Raw genomic sequence first — 17,499 nt, 5'->3', positions numbered from 1 at the left:
TAGTTTTTATGTGAATGTCTATCTAAAGTAGTCAGTTCTGTTTACAAGCTTTTGTTCCACCAACACCTAGGTTTAAATTAATTCTTTTTATTTTCTTGAAGAAAACAGAATTTTCAGACAAATTGATTCAAACTGCATGTGGCAGGGACACATCTTCAGTCAATTATATCATCATAGCTCCACAGGCTGCCATATTGACATAACTAAATGGAGACCTTCTCAATGCTCCTCCTTGACATAGCATCTATACAGTGGTATCAAGCTTTCAACTACAGTGGGAGATTAAATGCTTAATCTAGAGGGGGGAAAAAAAAAGAATGCTGTAGGCCAAAACACCCTGTCTGCCCCTCTGCACAGACTAGGTAAAAGGGCTGTGTGTCAGAGCAAGACAGTGCTGGAAAAAGGCAGACTCCAGGTCAAAAAAAAAAAAAAAAAAAAAGTGAGTACAATTGCAGCACATTGCCTTTCCCCTGCTCCCCTCCTCCCAGGTGTCTAAGACTTACAGTAGCTTGTCTTTTGCCCTAGCTATTTAATAATATGAATGACCTGTCAGTGGAAAAATTGCATTATTTCATAATTTCTGTATGTTACCAATCTTATCTATTCAATGTATATTCATATACAAAACTCAGGGATTTTTCATAAGGTGACAACATTACATTGAAAAGAATAAATACACATGTAGTCCTTTTTTACCACTTAATTTCTTCATGTGAGCATAGAATTTCTCATTCCTGAAGAAAAATGTTACTCTGGATTTACCTCACCGGGTAGAGATTTGAATCTAGGGCATAGTATTTAGCACAACATTACAAAGCACAAATGATAACAGAAAAAATATTCAAATTATGCATAACAGCAACAAAGATTCCAACTAATTAACAACTTGCATGCATCTAACAATAGGCTTTGTGCATCATTAGAGAAAGTTACAAATTAAATAGTTGAAGAAACTCTCTGTAAGTATTCTGTTAGGAAGGGAATTTTCCATAAGAATTCTAGAGAAGAATCCTAAACAGAAGTCAGATTCTTTATATGAAAATTCTGACTCCCTCTGGTGATAATTAAGTTTAAATGCAGTTTCATTCCATTGTCTTTATTAACAGGTTACCCATCTGGAGTCCCAGTGATAGTACTGCCTGGTACCTGATACAAGAGTCCTTGAATAGGTTTCCCATTCACAGCTAAAATGATATCTCCGACTTCAATTTTGCCATTCTCTTCAGCTGGCTGCCCTGGAAACAGTCTTTTGATCCTGAAAATAGCTCCTTCAAGGTGTTTGCAAGCATCTCCTTCCATTTGCAGAACACTAAAGCCGAGGCCTCCAGAATTCTTTGTCAATTTGACTTCAAATGTATTATCTGTTCAAAGCAGGGATTAGAAAAAGGGTAGGAACCATGCCATATGTACCCACTAAGGAGCTGATGGAAATTATACCCTCAGCAGACCTTTTTATCTGTATGCTGCAGCAGTAGATCTACTGATACTAATGGCAAAAGAGGGGTTTGCTGTTATCTTAACTTAAATGAGCCCTTGAAGTCACACGAGCAGAATGGGGAGAACTGGATTCTATTCCACCATGTGCTCACAGACTTTATGCCATCTGGTACAAGCCCATAAAGGAAGAAGCCTTTTGTACCAACATAAAAAGATTCAAATGCTATACTTTTCTGACATTCTTCTGTACATGTTGGGTAGATCTTACTATTCTGTGGCTGCCTGATGTTAATTTAGGTCCTGCACTAACCAGCATAAACTAGAATCAAAGCTACTGCTCTTTCCAGGCAAGAAGAAGAGACCTGCCCTTTCTCAAATACCATACTGGCAGCTGAACCCCATACTGCTAGGGACAATGTAGAGAAGTAACTGCCCCATGGAAAAGTATGGTTCAGACTTACTGTTTATGAGACAGCCTTACAGTAAAAGATACAGCATTTATTTGTTGGCTAAATTCAGTGAAAGTGATCTCTGAATCTTCTGCTTTTAAGAAATGAAGTGATGCCAGTCTCCAGTCCTGGCCCTGGGGCAGCAGTTCACCCTCGCCTCATCACTGACACAGCATCAGCAGTTGAGCTGGCAGTGCTCTCTTTGGGTAACAGGCTGTCAGCATCAACCCAGCTGCTTCCTGACAGGGATGTCCCCTGCCAGGCCCATCTCATGAAGGCTGAGAGATACAGTATTTATGCCTAGGATAAATTCAGCTGTATCTAGCAACTGGAACTCTAAGTACATCAGAAATATTTTGTTCAGAATTAATTTTTGATAATGCCATTAATATTGCACATATTTTTATTCAGCATGCAGTTTTCCTTCCAACCCACAGAAATTTCATAGAAGTATTTTCATTCATTCCTTTCTTGCACATTGTAAGAAGTTATCCTGAGTTATTTTTTTATTGCTCACCATCTGTCAAAAAGCAGTAGTCCTTGGTACCATCTGTGAAGGATGTTGCCACAGAAACAACTGCACATTGATTCTCCTTTCTGCCATTAGCAGCCAGGCATGGCTCTGGCAATCGGTAGTTTCCCCTTTCTAGAACCAGCTTGGCAATCTAAAACAATGATGAACAGGTTCCAGTTACACAGTACACAGTGAGCCCTAAGTGTTCTTACTTTTTTTTTTTTAACAGAGTGAGGTTGCATGGTGTTGGCGGGAAGTTTCTTTTGGCCCAGCTTTGCTACTGTGCTTTATACTAAGTGCAGTTTATTCTACTGGGTATCTTATTGAGCTCTGTTGTTGTACAAACCTGGCCAGATTTCTTAAGGTGTTCCACAGCCTGTTTGTGGGTGATGCCGCAGAGGCTGATGCCATCTACTTCTAGCAGATGATCACCTGAGGCAAAAGAAAACAAACAAGTAAACAAACAACAAAAAGGGTCAAGCTGCTCTGATGTTCAAGTTCAGTGGGTGTAAACCTTGAGGCTACCCATGTTGCAATAGATCTTCATGCTTACATATGTCAAATTATGTTACTCTATATGAAAGCAATACTGCTTGTACAGCATTCTATAATTAGCACTTAAAACATACCAGGGTATTCTGCAAGTACATGCAGTGATAGTATCTGGTTATCATAGCGACACCGAAAGTAGGTGTCAGAGTCACTAGCCTGATGTGCAGCTACAGAGAGTAGATGTACAATGTTGGTATGAGCCTCCTGGGGTTTTTTGGTGGGATATCTACACGTAGCACAGGGACAGAATGAGGAATGACAGGCTGCGTATTACGTTTCACAGTTGTATGACCTCCAATCTCAAATGTGTTTCATTGTCCTTGTGACAAGTATTCCACACTCACATTTTGTTCTTCAGCCCAGAATTTTATTGCCAGACATGTTACCTATCTTTATTTGTCCATCCTTATCTGCTGGTCCCCTGGGGATAATTGACTTCACATATATCCCACCGTGACGCACACTAGTGTTTATTCCACCCTGCAAAACATATGCGTGCAGTTTAGAGTGGAGTCTTCACGTGTCCTTCTTGTGATAAAAATCAAAGCTACTTACACATACATTGCAAAGCAACTGCTTCAGGAATTACATTTTTTTAAAATATAGGAAAAAAAGGAAAGAGGATGTTACTCCAAAGTCCCATCTAGTTGTAATGTACTTCTCTATGTAGTAATCTTGTTTTATTTTCTAGGAAAATGCAATTAATTTCTACGTGGTTATATAAAAACGCTTACTAAATGTTCTTAAATTTTTCCCTATGCTAACACAAAGATGGGGTTGTATCTTTCAGTCAGTCTCTAGCCCAGTTTCCAAACTATGCAATATCCATTTAGTAATTAACCTTTCAGAAAATATATAAAGCATGGAGCTGAACTTGTGCAGCCCCTTGAGAGCCTACAGCTCAGAGGAATTCCAGATTAACCTAAGAATCATGTTCTGTCCATCTACATCCCCTGGCCAAATTCAGATGAAGAAGGAAAAAACAGCCCTTAATTTTCTTTTGCAGGCAATGAAATGGCTGTTGCTTTCCACTCCATTTCAGCAAGGACTGTAAAGACATCTCAGCCTGGAGGGATAAATTCAACTTTGATATCCAGGACAAGAAATTATTATTCAAATGTTGCAGATAGTTTTCATTGCTGACTTCTCTGGTCCTCTAAATGCATGGAGAACTGTACTTCCTTATGCTAGGAAATAAAATTGTCTAGGGTCCTTTCTCGGGTCTTCAGAGTAAGAATCATGGCATATCTTGAGTCCACATCTAAACTTTCAGCCCCTCAGCGTGGGATGGCTTCTGTTATACTGCTTGTTGAGGCACAAGCCAAAGCCATATTCGGGGCCTGTGGGCCACTGCTTGAGCCCATGCCATCCATGGTCCTGTGTAATCTGCTTGTACACCCTTTGAGTTCCAGGAGCCCCAGGGGAGCAGCAAAACCCATCATGACTTGGAGAATTCTTTGCATCACTGCATTTTCTAGAGGCTCTGGCTATATCCCTCCCTGACCAAACTCCAATTTCAGTGGTAGGTCTTGTTCTGCCATGTGTGTTATGTCGGCACAGTTCTTTCACAGATTCTGCGGGTGAGAACGGGGAAATGAGCAGAGCCAGTACTTTATGCTTTCTCTGTCTATTAGTTGGACACTTAGGTTTGAAACATGCCACACTAACAGTTTTTGTTATCAGCCTATTTTCTATCTTTTTTTCCACATAAATACAGTTTTCTATGTGTTTCTTGGTCATGTAACAGTTTGACAGACACACTGAAAGATTAACAGTAACACTTGCAGTCACACTGATTCCAAAAGTCCCATCTTCTTTAACAAGCTCCACAGTATAGATTTCTTTTGAGTTGGTTTCAGATGGAGATGGTAAGTGTGAAGAATCAGCTTCCTGTCTCAAAAATATAAACACTAATGAGACTGCAACATCTCAATAAAGGGCAGGGGGTTAGGGGGGCTGGGAGGGGTGCGGGGAAAGGAAGGAAAAAAAAAAATAAGAGAGAGTATCCAGAAGATACATAGGGTTTGATCCTCCTGTCTCTATAAGCCTGGAGTGGTATCATTTATACCCCTGACATTATTTCAAGTTTAGGCTAACATTACTTAAAATATAATCTATCTAAATGTGCATATGATGAGTATAGATAGGAAGGCTGTCTAATAGTGGGAAATTAGACACAATGTTGCCGTTCTGTGTCTGGTTGAAAAGAGGTTGCTTGAAAATAATCAAAATTTTCTACCTCCATTGGAAAATGGAGGAAAATTTTTAATAACATTTTGTGGAATGGTTTCCTCATTTTTTCATATATTCTAGACGTTTCTATCATTTTGACATTTCCAATGTAATTTAATAAGCAACATCTTCCAAGGTTTTCTTTCTCCTTTCCTATTTTTTTAAATTTCTTGGTTACTTTCCGTTCTCAATATATCTGGAATGTTGTTAAGACACATGCTGGGCATAATATTACTGAACAGCATCAAAATCTCAGTTACCCCCACATCCAGACTATCAGCTGAAGGAACTGTAATCGTAGGGCCCCATTTTGGTGCCTTTTCAAGTTCATCTATATTTACGTCCTCTTCTTTGGGGAGAGCTGTATGATGATCCTGAATCTTTTTTCTCCCACTGTCTACACAAGAGATCTCAGATCCACTAGTGCTGTTTCCTCTTGATAGATTCTTTTCTTCATGTAACCCTTCTTCATATATGTCTGTAAAGCCATACCAAAATAAAACATTGCTGAATGCAAACAGTAAGTAAACTTGAAGGCAAATTTTATTATACCTCAGCACAGGAGGACAAGGTAGCTTCCTACATCAACTTGTTGTGAAATCAGATCTATAAAATGAGTCAGTCATTGTAAAATAGAGCGCTGCTATTGTAAGTGTGGAGAAATGTGTTTGCTTCATCACTGCAGAGGAATATGACTCTATTAGAGAAAGAAATGCCAAAATTATCTCGGTATTCAGCAATGCAGCCCTTAATAGATTTTTTCACAGTGACTATAGAACAGAGATTACATGATACCTACTAGAAGCTGACTACTTTCACTGCTAGCCTATAGTTATTATAACTGCCATTGAGTAGCAAGAAATTATTACTACATCCCAGTGCCTAATAAATACCAGTGTTCTGAGTAAACTATTAACATTCCATAGCCAGCAAAGGCATTTGACTTTATACCTTTGGTTTGAGAGATGATGAGGTCCACTTCATCGGGAGAATTCTGTATGATTTTAACTGCAGTATTAAATGAAATGCCCTCGAGACTAATATTATTCACAGAGATGAGTCGTCCTCCTTAAAAAAATAAAAGGATTAAAACAAGACAAAGCACCTCTAAATAAGGAAATAAATTCAGAGTAGCTAACTTTAAACCATGAAAGTATTTTAATTCCAATTAAAAACTAAGGACAATGACCTGATTTGATATTTCCAGCTCTGTCTGCAGGTCCCCCAGGAATAATTGAAGCGATAAAGATTCCGAGGTCTAATTTTCCTACATTTTCTCCACCAATAATTACAAAACCTGTAAAAATGAGATAGCATGAGAATGCAGAGACACTGGCAGTATTTGAAAAGATGAACCTTAGGAGCACAAAAGGCTCTTAGTCCAATGGCATAAGTTTAATGCTTGGTCTGGAGAATGGGGAGTTCTGTTTTACATGGCATCAAGTTCTTGATTTGGTAGAGCTTTAAACTCACATTATAATTAAAGTGTTCTGGTGACTTTGGTGGCTTTTAAAATATAATTTCTCAATAAGAATACTTTCCTAGCTTGAAACTTTTAAATATTCCAACTACTTTCTTACAAGAGTCATAAACTATGTGTAGACCTTAGTAATTAACATCTGCGGGAGGAAAATGGTAAAAAAGCTCTTTAGGCAAATTTGAACATTGTTCTACATCATGTAGTCTAGAGCCCCTGAGATGGGCGATGTAAATTTCTAACGGATATGTAGGAGATATCTAAGAAAATTAAATCTCTTGTCAGGCAGTTCAATTTCACTATCCTAGCTCAGAATATTCTGCCTGTTGCAGAATACATTCTTCTCACTGATAGAATAGTTGTGTTTGGGATCGGGATATTCCACAGAGACCTGCACCATTTAGAAATCTGATGTTTAATTGTATTAATGGTCAGCTGTGAAACCTGATGGTCTTCTGAACTCATCCACAAGAACAGGTTACAGTGTAATAGTGTATATCAAAACTGTTATCCAAAATAAGAATCCAAAAGTTGGGAAAAGTTCATGTTAAACTTGTGTACACATTTTGCATCCCCACAGGCAATACCTGAAAGGTTTTCAGAACATCATCTCCCCTTGTCTAAGGTCTAAGGTAAACAAAATCACTGCATGTGTATTTTAGATACAAAACTAGACCCTTGTTATCTTCTTCCTACTCTTAGCACTTGGTTCCCTTCACCTCAGTGGCCTTAGTTAATCCTCTGAAAAAAACTGTGGTCTTGATTTATGTGCTTAGTCCTTTTCAGTTTCAGAAATTCTAAGTCCTTCACAAAGACTGGTAGTCTTATTCTATAAGAATAAATGAGGTGAATAAGGTTACAATTTCATCCAACTTGAGTCTGCAACTATTAGTGTAAGCACCAAGAACTGATAGTCCCAGTAACAAGCATAACATTGATGTTCCTTACTTACCAAATCCATTCTTAGGGTCACGTTTTAGTCTGACACAAATGATTTCTCTTTCTACACCACTTAGGAAAGCTTCTTTTTGGATGGCTGGTGATCCGGGTGCTGCAGAAACAAAACAGCTAGAATAAATGCAGGTTAATGCAGGAAGACAGTAGATTCATGTAGTATGCAAAACTGAGGCTTCAAAAATTAAAACCACATTTTGTCCTTGTTTTCAACATTACCATTAATTCAGAAAGTAAACTCAAACAAGTGTTTGGAAATCTGCATTCTTTAGAAAAGTGTATGTACAGTAGCTTTGTAAGCTATTCCTATAATGTTCCTTTCTGGGAGATGATGCATTTATCTGCAAAGTTTTAAGATTAGGTTATCTAAATAGTCAGGCATGTAACGCCAATTGAACATGAGGGTAATTTGGACACAAAATCTCCTATGGGTTCCTTTGGAAACACTAGCGTTTGACCCTGTGGGTCCTTTTGTCTCTGTAGGTGCTATCCAGTCAGCACTGATTGTTTTGTAGTGTTGATGCTACTTAACATTGTGTAATTGCCCCAGTGTGTTCAAAGTATAGTTCTAAGCTTAAAATGGATTAATCAAATAATCATAGCTTCATATTCCATAGATCTGCCCACTGTGTTGATGCAATATGGCTTGTTAAATAATTAGGTGTCCAGTTCTTATTCCGGTTAGTGTCGTGCAAGTAGAGGAAGGCTTATGTTGTCTCATGCATTGTTCATTGAGTTGTAGGTCTCAGTTGCAAACCAGACAATGACCACTGAGCACAGGGATATTGCCTTATGCAAGAGTCCTGGGTGTACAGCTCTGAAGAGCTTTAGGTACCACTGACAGAACAATTTTATCATGAAGTCCCTTACCACTGATCATAATGGAAAGTAGGAGTGAAAGGGAAGAAGAGAGCTTGTCTTGCTAAACTCTGGGTTAATTCCCAGGACTGGAAATGCAAAAGGATATTATTTAATCTGTAAGTAGAATATATTTTGGGCTCTTGCTATTGAAACAATTAAGATGGAAGGGTACTGCCTCTATGATTATTATACTCACCACTGATTGTGTTCTGAGTTGAATGTATAGAGAGGTAGTCATAACTCCTTTGCTTTCCATTCAAATTGATGTGCATTTCTGACTGAGGTAGCCCCGAGGTATATCTGCACGGCAGGAAATGAAGACTGCATTATAGAACTGAGTTGAGAATGCACGTATTTATAGCCTTTCAATGAGTATTCTGATTTATGGGCCACATTTCATTGTAAGGGAGAGGTAGTTTATCCTTGACAGCATTTGCTTCCAAATAACAGCTGTCATTAGACCATTCACATCATGACTGATTTCCCCCTGCATTTTTCTTTGAGCTGAGTGCAGACATCAGGAAAATATGGCATAGCCACAGCATGATTCATTTAGCCCTGCTGTCCATTTATACAAAACCACATCTGAAAGTTTTCCTGATAGTTCATGTTCTTCTTGGCTCTATTCCAACACTTAGTATTCTAAAAGGTTCCAGAATTCATCAAAGGTCTTGAAACTGGGTACAGCTATAGTAACCGCCTACACTTGTAAATGTACCAATGCAGACAAAATGGGAGAAGTTCTTGCATTGTTCTTTATGATTTTCAACTTCAGATATGAAGGAATCAATTAGGTAAGAACTAGTCAAAACCAGCTTCCATTGTGCATTCAGGTCATATATTGTCATTTCCAGAGAAGATACACAGACATTACAGATTTTACTTTTATTCTCCCTTATTTTTGTCTTTCTCTATAACCTAGTAAGTGGTTCATTCCTGAGTCTGGTACAAATTTAAATGTCATTCTCTTTCAAGTTCGTATCTGTAGACTGTTAGCTTCCTGCCTGTGTTTGCACTACTTATAGCACCATGGAGCCCCAGGCATTTTGGTGTGACCACAAAAAAGACTGCAAAAAAAAAGTCTGTCTCACAGTTTACCATAAAGGTTTGCAATGATACAGTCTGTGACTGAGTGTTCTTACACTCATTTAGAGGGAAAAGAAAACAACGTACCTGTCAAGATTGCTTTTGTCTCTAGTCCTGTTGTTGGTTTCCACATTGAGGTTATCACAAGATTTGCTCATCATCCCAACAGAAACATTTTCCAGGTTTGCTCCATAGAGCACATTCTCTGAACGAGACAGTCTCTGAATCAGGGCGAGGTGTTCACGCTGAGCTGCATATGCAGAATTTGCTTTGTCTATTTCTACAAATTTACTTTCCTCTGAAAAAGAAGAGGGAGGGTTGTTTAGGAAAGATAAATCCACTGATACTATTCCATCTCTCTAAGTTCAAAGGTGCTTTCTGTCTTAACTTTTTGAACATGACAGCAAGAAAGATTGACATCACAGATGTATTTGTTCTGGTGTCCTTGACAATATCTAGGCCTTGGAGTGAGTGGAGAGGATACCCAATCCATTTCTTTCATAGAAGGTATACATTGTACTTAGATTTCATTTCTATAAGTTATACTGCAAATTCACAATGTGCAAATGTCCACAAAGACAGATGAAATGTACAACCCTGTATAATTTAAACCTGAATATCTCTGTGAAGTAGATTTTGTATATTTTCAGTGTATGAGAAATATCTGTCTGTCAGAGACTGAATTAGCCAGGTTGGTAATCCAACCTTGACGGGCCCACCACTCCAATATACATATATCTGAGAAGACAGGAACTCTAATAACACATGCTCTTTTAAGTGCAGAGGGGCCAAGGAGCTGCATGTTTGATCTGAGTGATTTACACAAGTGAAGTTGAGTAGGAGACCATCTTGGTGGCAATGCTTACTATCCAATTTTCCACCTCTGTGTGAAATCTGCTGCTTGCTTAATGACATGTTGGCTCTGCTATGTACAAATCTATCCTCTCAAAAGATTTTATTTCCCTGAAACAAGATAGTGCCAAAGGAGACATAGTTAATTTATTTAGGTTCTCAACTGGTGGGCTGGAGAGGGGATTTGAAGGAGAGAGGGACCGACAGGCAATTGGAGACATGTCAGAAGGCAAAACAGGAACCCTGCTTGGTACAGGCTAGCACAAATATGGGCTTTAATGCTGTTGTACATGACACCTGACCTCCTGTGTGTTTCCCTAACAAGTATTAGCCTGAATGCAACTTTCCAGAACACTACTCTGCGGCATTAAATCAAGGCTCCCTTCTTCCTCAGTGACTAATCAGAGGCATTTGTTAAGGCATCAGAAGGCTTAACTGTCCACAGCATTAGTGCAGTCTGAGAGTTGCCATGGTGATTTCAATGTAGGAGGTTGCTAGCAAGTTCTGAAGAGATGGTGACATCTGACCAGTGCAGCAGAAGCAAGAGTTTCCCTCATGCAGAAAGAATCTTGTAATCTCTTACAGCCTCACTGTGGGGACAAAGGCAGCATTCTGAACTAGTCTGTCATTGCCTTCACAAAGCCTTTTTTTCTGGGACAGAAAACACACACCAAACCTCAGAACCTGCAGTCACATGGCTTGTGTAAATCTGGTTTGTTTCAGCTATTTGGGGTGCTTGTAATAGGGTTTGGGTTATAATTTTCTTAGCTCTCAATCTTTTTGTTCTCTTATATATGGAATGTAGTAATTTTTATTAAGATATGTTACCACAAGCAAATATGATACAGGAAACTTTAAGATTCACTATTAACACTAATTTGTATGCTACAAATCACAGTTGCACTAAGTTATGTTTGAAGGTACAGGAGTCCAAGCAACAAAAGGTTCCTTGAACCTAAATGTCATTCTAGCACCTTTTGTCATGGTAAAAAAACTGTGCAGGTCAGATTTCACTTTTCATTAAATAATTTCAGTGGGAAAGAAACAATGTGTCAATCATCCTGTTATATCCTGTGATATAATTTGTTGCCAACACTTTCACAGTTTTACCAGAGAAAGGAGTATCCCAGCAGATAAGGCATGAAACTTGATTCTTCTGCTATGACTCACTGGGTCAAATAATCAGTGATCATACATGATCATGATTCTGTTCAAGGCAATGGATGAGCTAGTGAAAACTCATGTTGCTCCACTAAGCTCAAGAGTGATGACAGTTATCAGCTTAGACTGTTATTTTGTATGTGCCTCACTTTCCCCATAATGATCCTCACCCATCTTTATAGAGCATGCTAAGAACCATGAATGAAAAGTGCTGTGTAACTGCCCTGGGTTGAACAGAACCTTGGCTTAGAAACTATGGAAAATCTGAAGTCTAAGGAGGTATTAGTCATATCTTCCACAGACATGGCAAAATCTAAAATAAGAGCAGCTAGCAGCTACATAGTTGAGTGGGTATGACTGATGTGCCTTTGGTTTAGTGGTTTTGTCCTGGGACTGAACTGTAGGGTTTAACTCCTGTCTTATGCAAAGATAACCAGTTCAGCTCCAGCATATCTGGGCACTACTATAGTTATTTGCGTGGAACATTTCTTGGGCTACATCTGGGTTAAATCTGATATGTTTCTTCAGAATTCTCAGCAGGTTTCCTGAAGGTAAGTGTAATCATGTTTTTTTTTTCTAAAAATCTGAGTTTAGCTACATAGTTATTATCACCAGAAAACCCCTCTCCATCCCCTGCATCTGCCCACTCATATGTACATGCTAAATTAGATTTACACACCTATAACTTCCAGTGAAGTAGGAGATACTATTTTCTAGTCTGAAACAGAGAAACTGAAACACAGTGAAATTGATGTGGCAAGTTCTGATTCTCAGCTTCATTGAATGCAACTTTCCTGAAACCTAACCCTGTCCTATGGCCTGAATAAGGAAAGCGTATTTATACCTCACCTGTTGAAGTTTGCTGAAGTTGCCTAGAATTGATTTGTGCATTGAATTTGTGCTGGGCAGAGCAGAGATCCAGTAGATATTTACATGTCTTTGCTGTATCGGTAACAAAGGTGTGTTTCTTGCCACTGAAGCTGCTTTCAATCATGAATTTTTTTCGCTAAAGGGAAAAAAAAGCACAGATTGCTTCATATATCAGTCATTACGCTGAGCACTGAAAGTTCATTTGTATAATCTTGTTGGTTTGTCCAGATGTATTTATGCCTGACAGCATGCCTTTGGGACACAGTAAATGCCTACTGTAAGTTCAACATTTGTTAGTGAGGTGTCTGTCACAACTGCCCTATGTTGAAATCAAGAGCCTTTGAGCATTGACTGCATTGAGAGGAGGCTGATAGAATTGGCAAAATTTGGAATGCAGTTGTTAAAAATAATTAAACCAATTTAAGGTGAAAATGAAAATATCTTCAAGGGGCAGAAGGGCCATTTTGGTAGAGCAAACAGGATGGGAAATGTGTGCTGCAGGTTCACAACTACACTGTATGATGGTAGACTGATAGACCTCTGATGGCAGAGTACCATTTAGAAGGGGTCACAGTCTTGTCACACATACCAGGTTATTAACAGACATAAATATACTAAGAGATAAGGATGGAAATAATGAGATCTGGAAAGGGAGAGACATAATCCCATAACCTGATGTAGGTAGGAAAACAAAGGAAAAAAAGAGAGAGAAGTAAAGATGAGAGAAAAATGAATATGGAATATGCAATAAAGAGGTTTGACATAGTCCCTGAAATCATCAACTCTAGATTATTCAGTTTTATAGTAATTTGACTCCAGCCTTGGCAAAAAAACTCTAGAAATAAACCTCACTAAGAACTGGATATCTTAGTATCCAGATCCAGCCTTGATTTTAGACTTTTCAAAAAGGACATGCCTGGGCATAATGAGTCTAATTCTGGCTCTGAATGCAATGAATTTATCTAAGTGACAGGCAGAAGGGGAGTAAAGTAGTAAAGTGGAAAAGAGATTCACTTGATTCCAACTCACATGAGCTGAAATTCTCTCTGTTTCACGCCACTGGAATCGTAAACTGGCAATTCTTGTATGATTTTTGACTTCATACACAATGATGCCTTTGGCACATATTCCCAGGATGATGTCCCCTCCTACTCCTTTCTTCTCTTGGGACACATGATAGAATAACACTCCATATTCAGGAAGCTGCTGAGTGACCTTGTAATGAAAAAGTGCATTTACCATGCATTACTCAAAAAGACGCATAGGAAAAAATGGTAGGTAGATGGGAGAGGAAATTATTTTGAGTGTCTTTACTGAATATTCTTTCACTCTGTCAAGAAACCTCTCAAAACCCTTACCAAATTTCCATACCTACTGCATCACAGAATCATCACCTTACTTTGGTATATCATAGAACCATTGCATGCATTCATTTTCCATGTGTAAAACTGAAACAACACGTTCCCACACAACTCATCTGAAGAGGTGGAATTATGTAGCTTCCTGCACAATAATCTAAACAATGCAGTGGCAGTGAGGTACTCAGCATTACTGCTACTTAGCACTTGTGTGCATTTCTGAATAGAAATCCATGCAGGATTAATGCTGCTTGATTACTGTTAAAATTTGTTTCTTTCGGTTTTCTTTTCTGTGTCTTTGTTTCCTTGAGCAAACCCAGACACCGCAAGTTACAGCAAATATGATGATCTTAGTAAAACTGCTAATACTTTGGTACCAGGGCTACTCTGACATTGTTATGGGCTTATGTGGTTTCCTTTCTACAAATAGTGATGACCAACTGGAAATCCTAACTGAAGTGACACTGCAGCTCCCAGCCTGCAATGAACTCACTCAGGTACCTACACCCACTCCTTCATGGCTATCATTTTTAAAAATCAAATATTATAAATTTCCATTGCCAAGATCTTAAGTTAGAGGGTTTGCTAAACTGTACCTCAGAATATCTCACCTAAATATAGTGGTGACTTCTGAGGGAATTTCACTGCCCCAGAATTCTCCTGAAGTGTCAAACTTTATAGTAACAGATCTTCAGTGTCGCTTCGTTCTTGCAGAGTGATCATTGTTGGATGAAAAGTTAAGCAGGATTAAGGGACTGATGAGCCAGCTTCTGTCCCTGCTATCTAACTGTGCAGAGGATACTCTGGGGAAGTCACCCGGAGGTTTTGGGTGTTGTTGCTTGTCTTTCTACCTTCTGCACTTGGCCACAAAAATGTTAAACTGTGACTCAGACCCTTTACAAAACTATGGAATATGAGGAGGGTTTTCTCTCTTTTGTGATCTGCAGATCAATATGAGTTTATTCTAAAACTTTTTTTTATCGGGGAAGCTAATGTACAATTCCCAAATGACTTTTCAACTGCAAATAGAGATTTTCCGTGACCAAAATAAAACACTTGAAGATCTGTTTTTCAGAAAGTATCCAGAGCACAAATGTTAATCCTGAAAACTGGGGCATCTATAATCACTTGCTGAATCTGTTTTTTAATTTTTAATCCCTTTCATGTTTGGAATTTGCATGTTCTTGCCATGGGGTCTATCTTTCTCACTTTGTATGATGTGTTGGCTCCTTCTCCAGACTTACTCATCGAAATAGGTACTAACAAAGCTGCTTTTCTTCATTGGCTTTGCTACGCATGATGGGACTGTCATTAAGGCTAAGCTTCAGTCTGTTGCTTCAATTCCACTGGCAGTGTTAGATGAGGAACTAACAATTAAACAACTGAACTAAAATGATGTTATAAATGAAAGCATGTGGCACTGCAGCAAACTGGCTACTTATATTTATGCATTATGTAATCCCTGTTATTTTTCATGGAAAGCAGATAAGTTTGGGGGAGAAGGAGAAATTAGTGGGGAAAAAAGTTAAATCCCACACCATCATGACACTCCAGAGAAATAGTCATGTGAGAAAATACTTCAGATAACTCTTTTTTCACTTCCAGGGTTCACAGATATTTTTAAACAAATAATCACTACATGCTTAGAAAGTGGCTGAACAGCTGCTGTAGTTTCAGAAGTCAAGAAAGTGCTTGTTCCCATGTTTTATAATAATCTCTAATACATTCAGTAGGTGTATTTATAATTATCTGGAACCCAGACGTGTTGGTACCATGCTGGAAATTTGCATCAACCCTTAGGATGTTGAAAATATCCTGAACTGTACAATAAGTCCTTATAAACCCCCTATAAATTATCAGTGAAAGGAAACCTACCATGTAATTGTGATGTAAGTTATTTAGAGTGACAGTATATATGGAAGCATTATATTCTGAGGTTTTTGTTGACTATTCAAATTTGTTCACCATATTTAAATTCCACTGTATCAGGCAGGAAGGAAGTAATAGACAAAGGTAAATAGAGAGGGGCTTTCTATCTCAAAATAAGTAAATAATGTTTAGGGTATGGCAAGTTACCTTTAAAAATTCTAGTTCAGCTTCATCCTCAAGTAGGGAATGATTCATACGATGTAATTTAGCAAGCTCTTGCTGTACATATGCCAGGGTCATTTTCTCTATTCGGCTTGCTGAAACGTAGTCTTCCACACGAAAATAACTCTTTCCATGCATCTTTGGGAGAAAAAAGTAAAAAAACAAACAAACAAACAAACAAAAAAAAAACCCCAAAAAAAAAAAAAAACAAAAAAACAAACAAGCAAACAAACAAACAAACAAAAAACAAAAAAGAGAGGAGCCTTTTGTTCTTTCTTGACTTCTCTTGTTTGGTGCATTCCCATTTTGAAGGTGACCCATATGCTGAAGTCACCCTGTTGCCATTTCCTAAAAGAATATGGGGAACAGCAGGTAGTGTCCTGACAGCCAAATGTGCCTTTTGCACCTGTGCTCCGCCAGGCGCTCGGAGCACACACCACTGCTCTGTGCTGGGGGGAGAAAAGAGCTGGGCCTCCAGGCATGCCCGCAGTCTTGCACTTAGAGCTGACAGGTACAGCTGCATCAGTACAGCCTACAGTAGGGGACCCAATGCCAGGATGGATCCGACTGGATGGATCAGACCACTCAGAGTTCCATTAGTAGAGCTACACTGATCTGTATAACTGAAGGTATAGTGGAGAACATAAATGGGTATTTTCTGTACACTTCAAAACTAGGATAACTAGTTCAGATATACCATCATCAACCTTCCTGTCTTTGCGGCTTGTGGATCTGAGCCTACACACAACACAGCTGTGAATTCTGGAGTGTTTATTAATTTTTCTCTTCCATGTTTTCTAATCTCTTTAAACCCCACTGCATATTCAAGCTGTGCCTGTGTTGGAAACTTTCTACAGATTTTCTGGACTTTCTGGGCTATGTTATCAAGTATGAAGGAAAAAGTGTCTTTCATCATTCTGCCATATTTCCTGCCAAATTCATCTGGATTATTATTGCTCCTTAATCAGACAAATTTTGTAATTTTTAAAATTAAATCTGAAATGTGATTACCGAAGGATTTAGGTGAAATTATGTGCTATTCACATTTCATCTTTAAACTCTATGTGACAAACAAAAGCTGCAAAAGCAGTTGAGAGGGACCTCTGAGAAATATTGTATTATTTATCCACACCTCAGAAGCATAATTGCCAAGCTCTGCCTGTAAAGCCAAAGCGCCGAGTTTCAGGGCAGTCTCATCATTGCAATATAATCGCTCCTCCAAAATATCTTTACGAAGCTGCAGGTAAAACTGATGCCTTGTCAAGCCATGCCTGGAACACAAAAGGGTTTAGGAACACAGGAGGAGCCTTGAACAGTCACCCTAAATGCTACTTTTTTTTCTGAAGTCAGCAGAACCGTGCACTTACTGGATAACATTAAAGTGGTTGACAAAGAATTTAATCCTTAGAAAGAGTGTGAAATTAATGATGGAGGTTTTCTTCTTGGGTTGGTCATTCCATCCATCAGGGGCCACTTTGTAGAGTTTGGTCTCCTCATCCAAAAAGAAGAATTCTTTACCTGAAATGACAATTTGGGTCCTGTGATAAGTCTGGAGATGCTTCAGTAGCTCAAAGTTCTGCTGTCTTCCTTCAGTGCATCACTAAA

The 17,499-nt window shown here is 38.7% G+C and overlaps 1 protein-coding gene across 5 annotated transcripts in view; it reads right to left on the bottom strand.

The window, feature by feature from the left end:
• Positions 1-17,499, bottom strand: part of FRMPD2 (FERM and PDZ domain containing 2) — a 78,872-nt gene that overhangs the window by 32,769 nt on the left and 28,604 nt on the right. For 4 of the 5 annotated variants that reach the window (XM_033001790.2, XM_033001787.2, XM_033001786.2 and 1 more), the window contains 16 exons: positions 17,262-17,412; positions 17,027-17,165; positions 15,880-16,032; positions 13,475-13,660; positions 12,425-12,581; positions 9,650-9,860; positions 8,673-8,776; positions 7,614-7,712; positions 6,374-6,481; positions 6,136-6,252; positions 5,445-5,662; positions 4,738-4,842; positions 3,339-3,432; positions 2,747-2,832; positions 2,404-2,551; positions 1,147-1,361 (listed from right to left, as the gene is read on the bottom strand). In XM_033001790.2, the coding sequence (XP_032857681.1) occupies positions 1,147-1,361; positions 2,404-2,551; positions 2,747-2,832; positions 3,339-3,432; positions 4,738-4,842; positions 5,445-5,662; positions 6,136-6,252; positions 6,374-6,481; positions 7,614-7,712; positions 8,673-8,776; positions 9,650-9,860; positions 12,425-12,581; positions 13,475-13,660; positions 15,880-16,032; positions 17,027-17,165; positions 17,262-17,412 (2,291 nt within the window). The remainder of the gene's footprint in view (positions 1-1,146; positions 1,362-2,403; positions 2,552-2,746; positions 2,833-3,338; positions 3,433-4,737; positions 4,843-5,444; positions 5,663-6,135; positions 6,253-6,373; positions 6,482-7,613; positions 7,713-8,672; positions 8,777-9,649; positions 9,861-12,424; positions 12,582-13,474; positions 13,661-15,879; positions 16,033-17,026; positions 17,166-17,261; positions 17,413-17,499) is intronic. The other variant, XM_033001789.2, reaches the window with a different exon arrangement.

Source organism: Tyto alba, unplaced genomic scaffold (assembly GCF_018691265.1).
Source record: "Tyto alba isolate M040663 unplaced genomic scaffold, T.alba_DEE_v4.0 Super-Scaffold_1, whole genome shotgun sequence".
Classification (NCBI taxonomy): domain Eukaryota; kingdom Metazoa; phylum Chordata; class Aves; order Strigiformes; family Tytonidae; genus Tyto; species Tyto alba.
The sequence above is the reverse complement of the archived record's forward strand: the minus strand, read 5'-3'. Positions and strand labels throughout refer to the sequence as shown.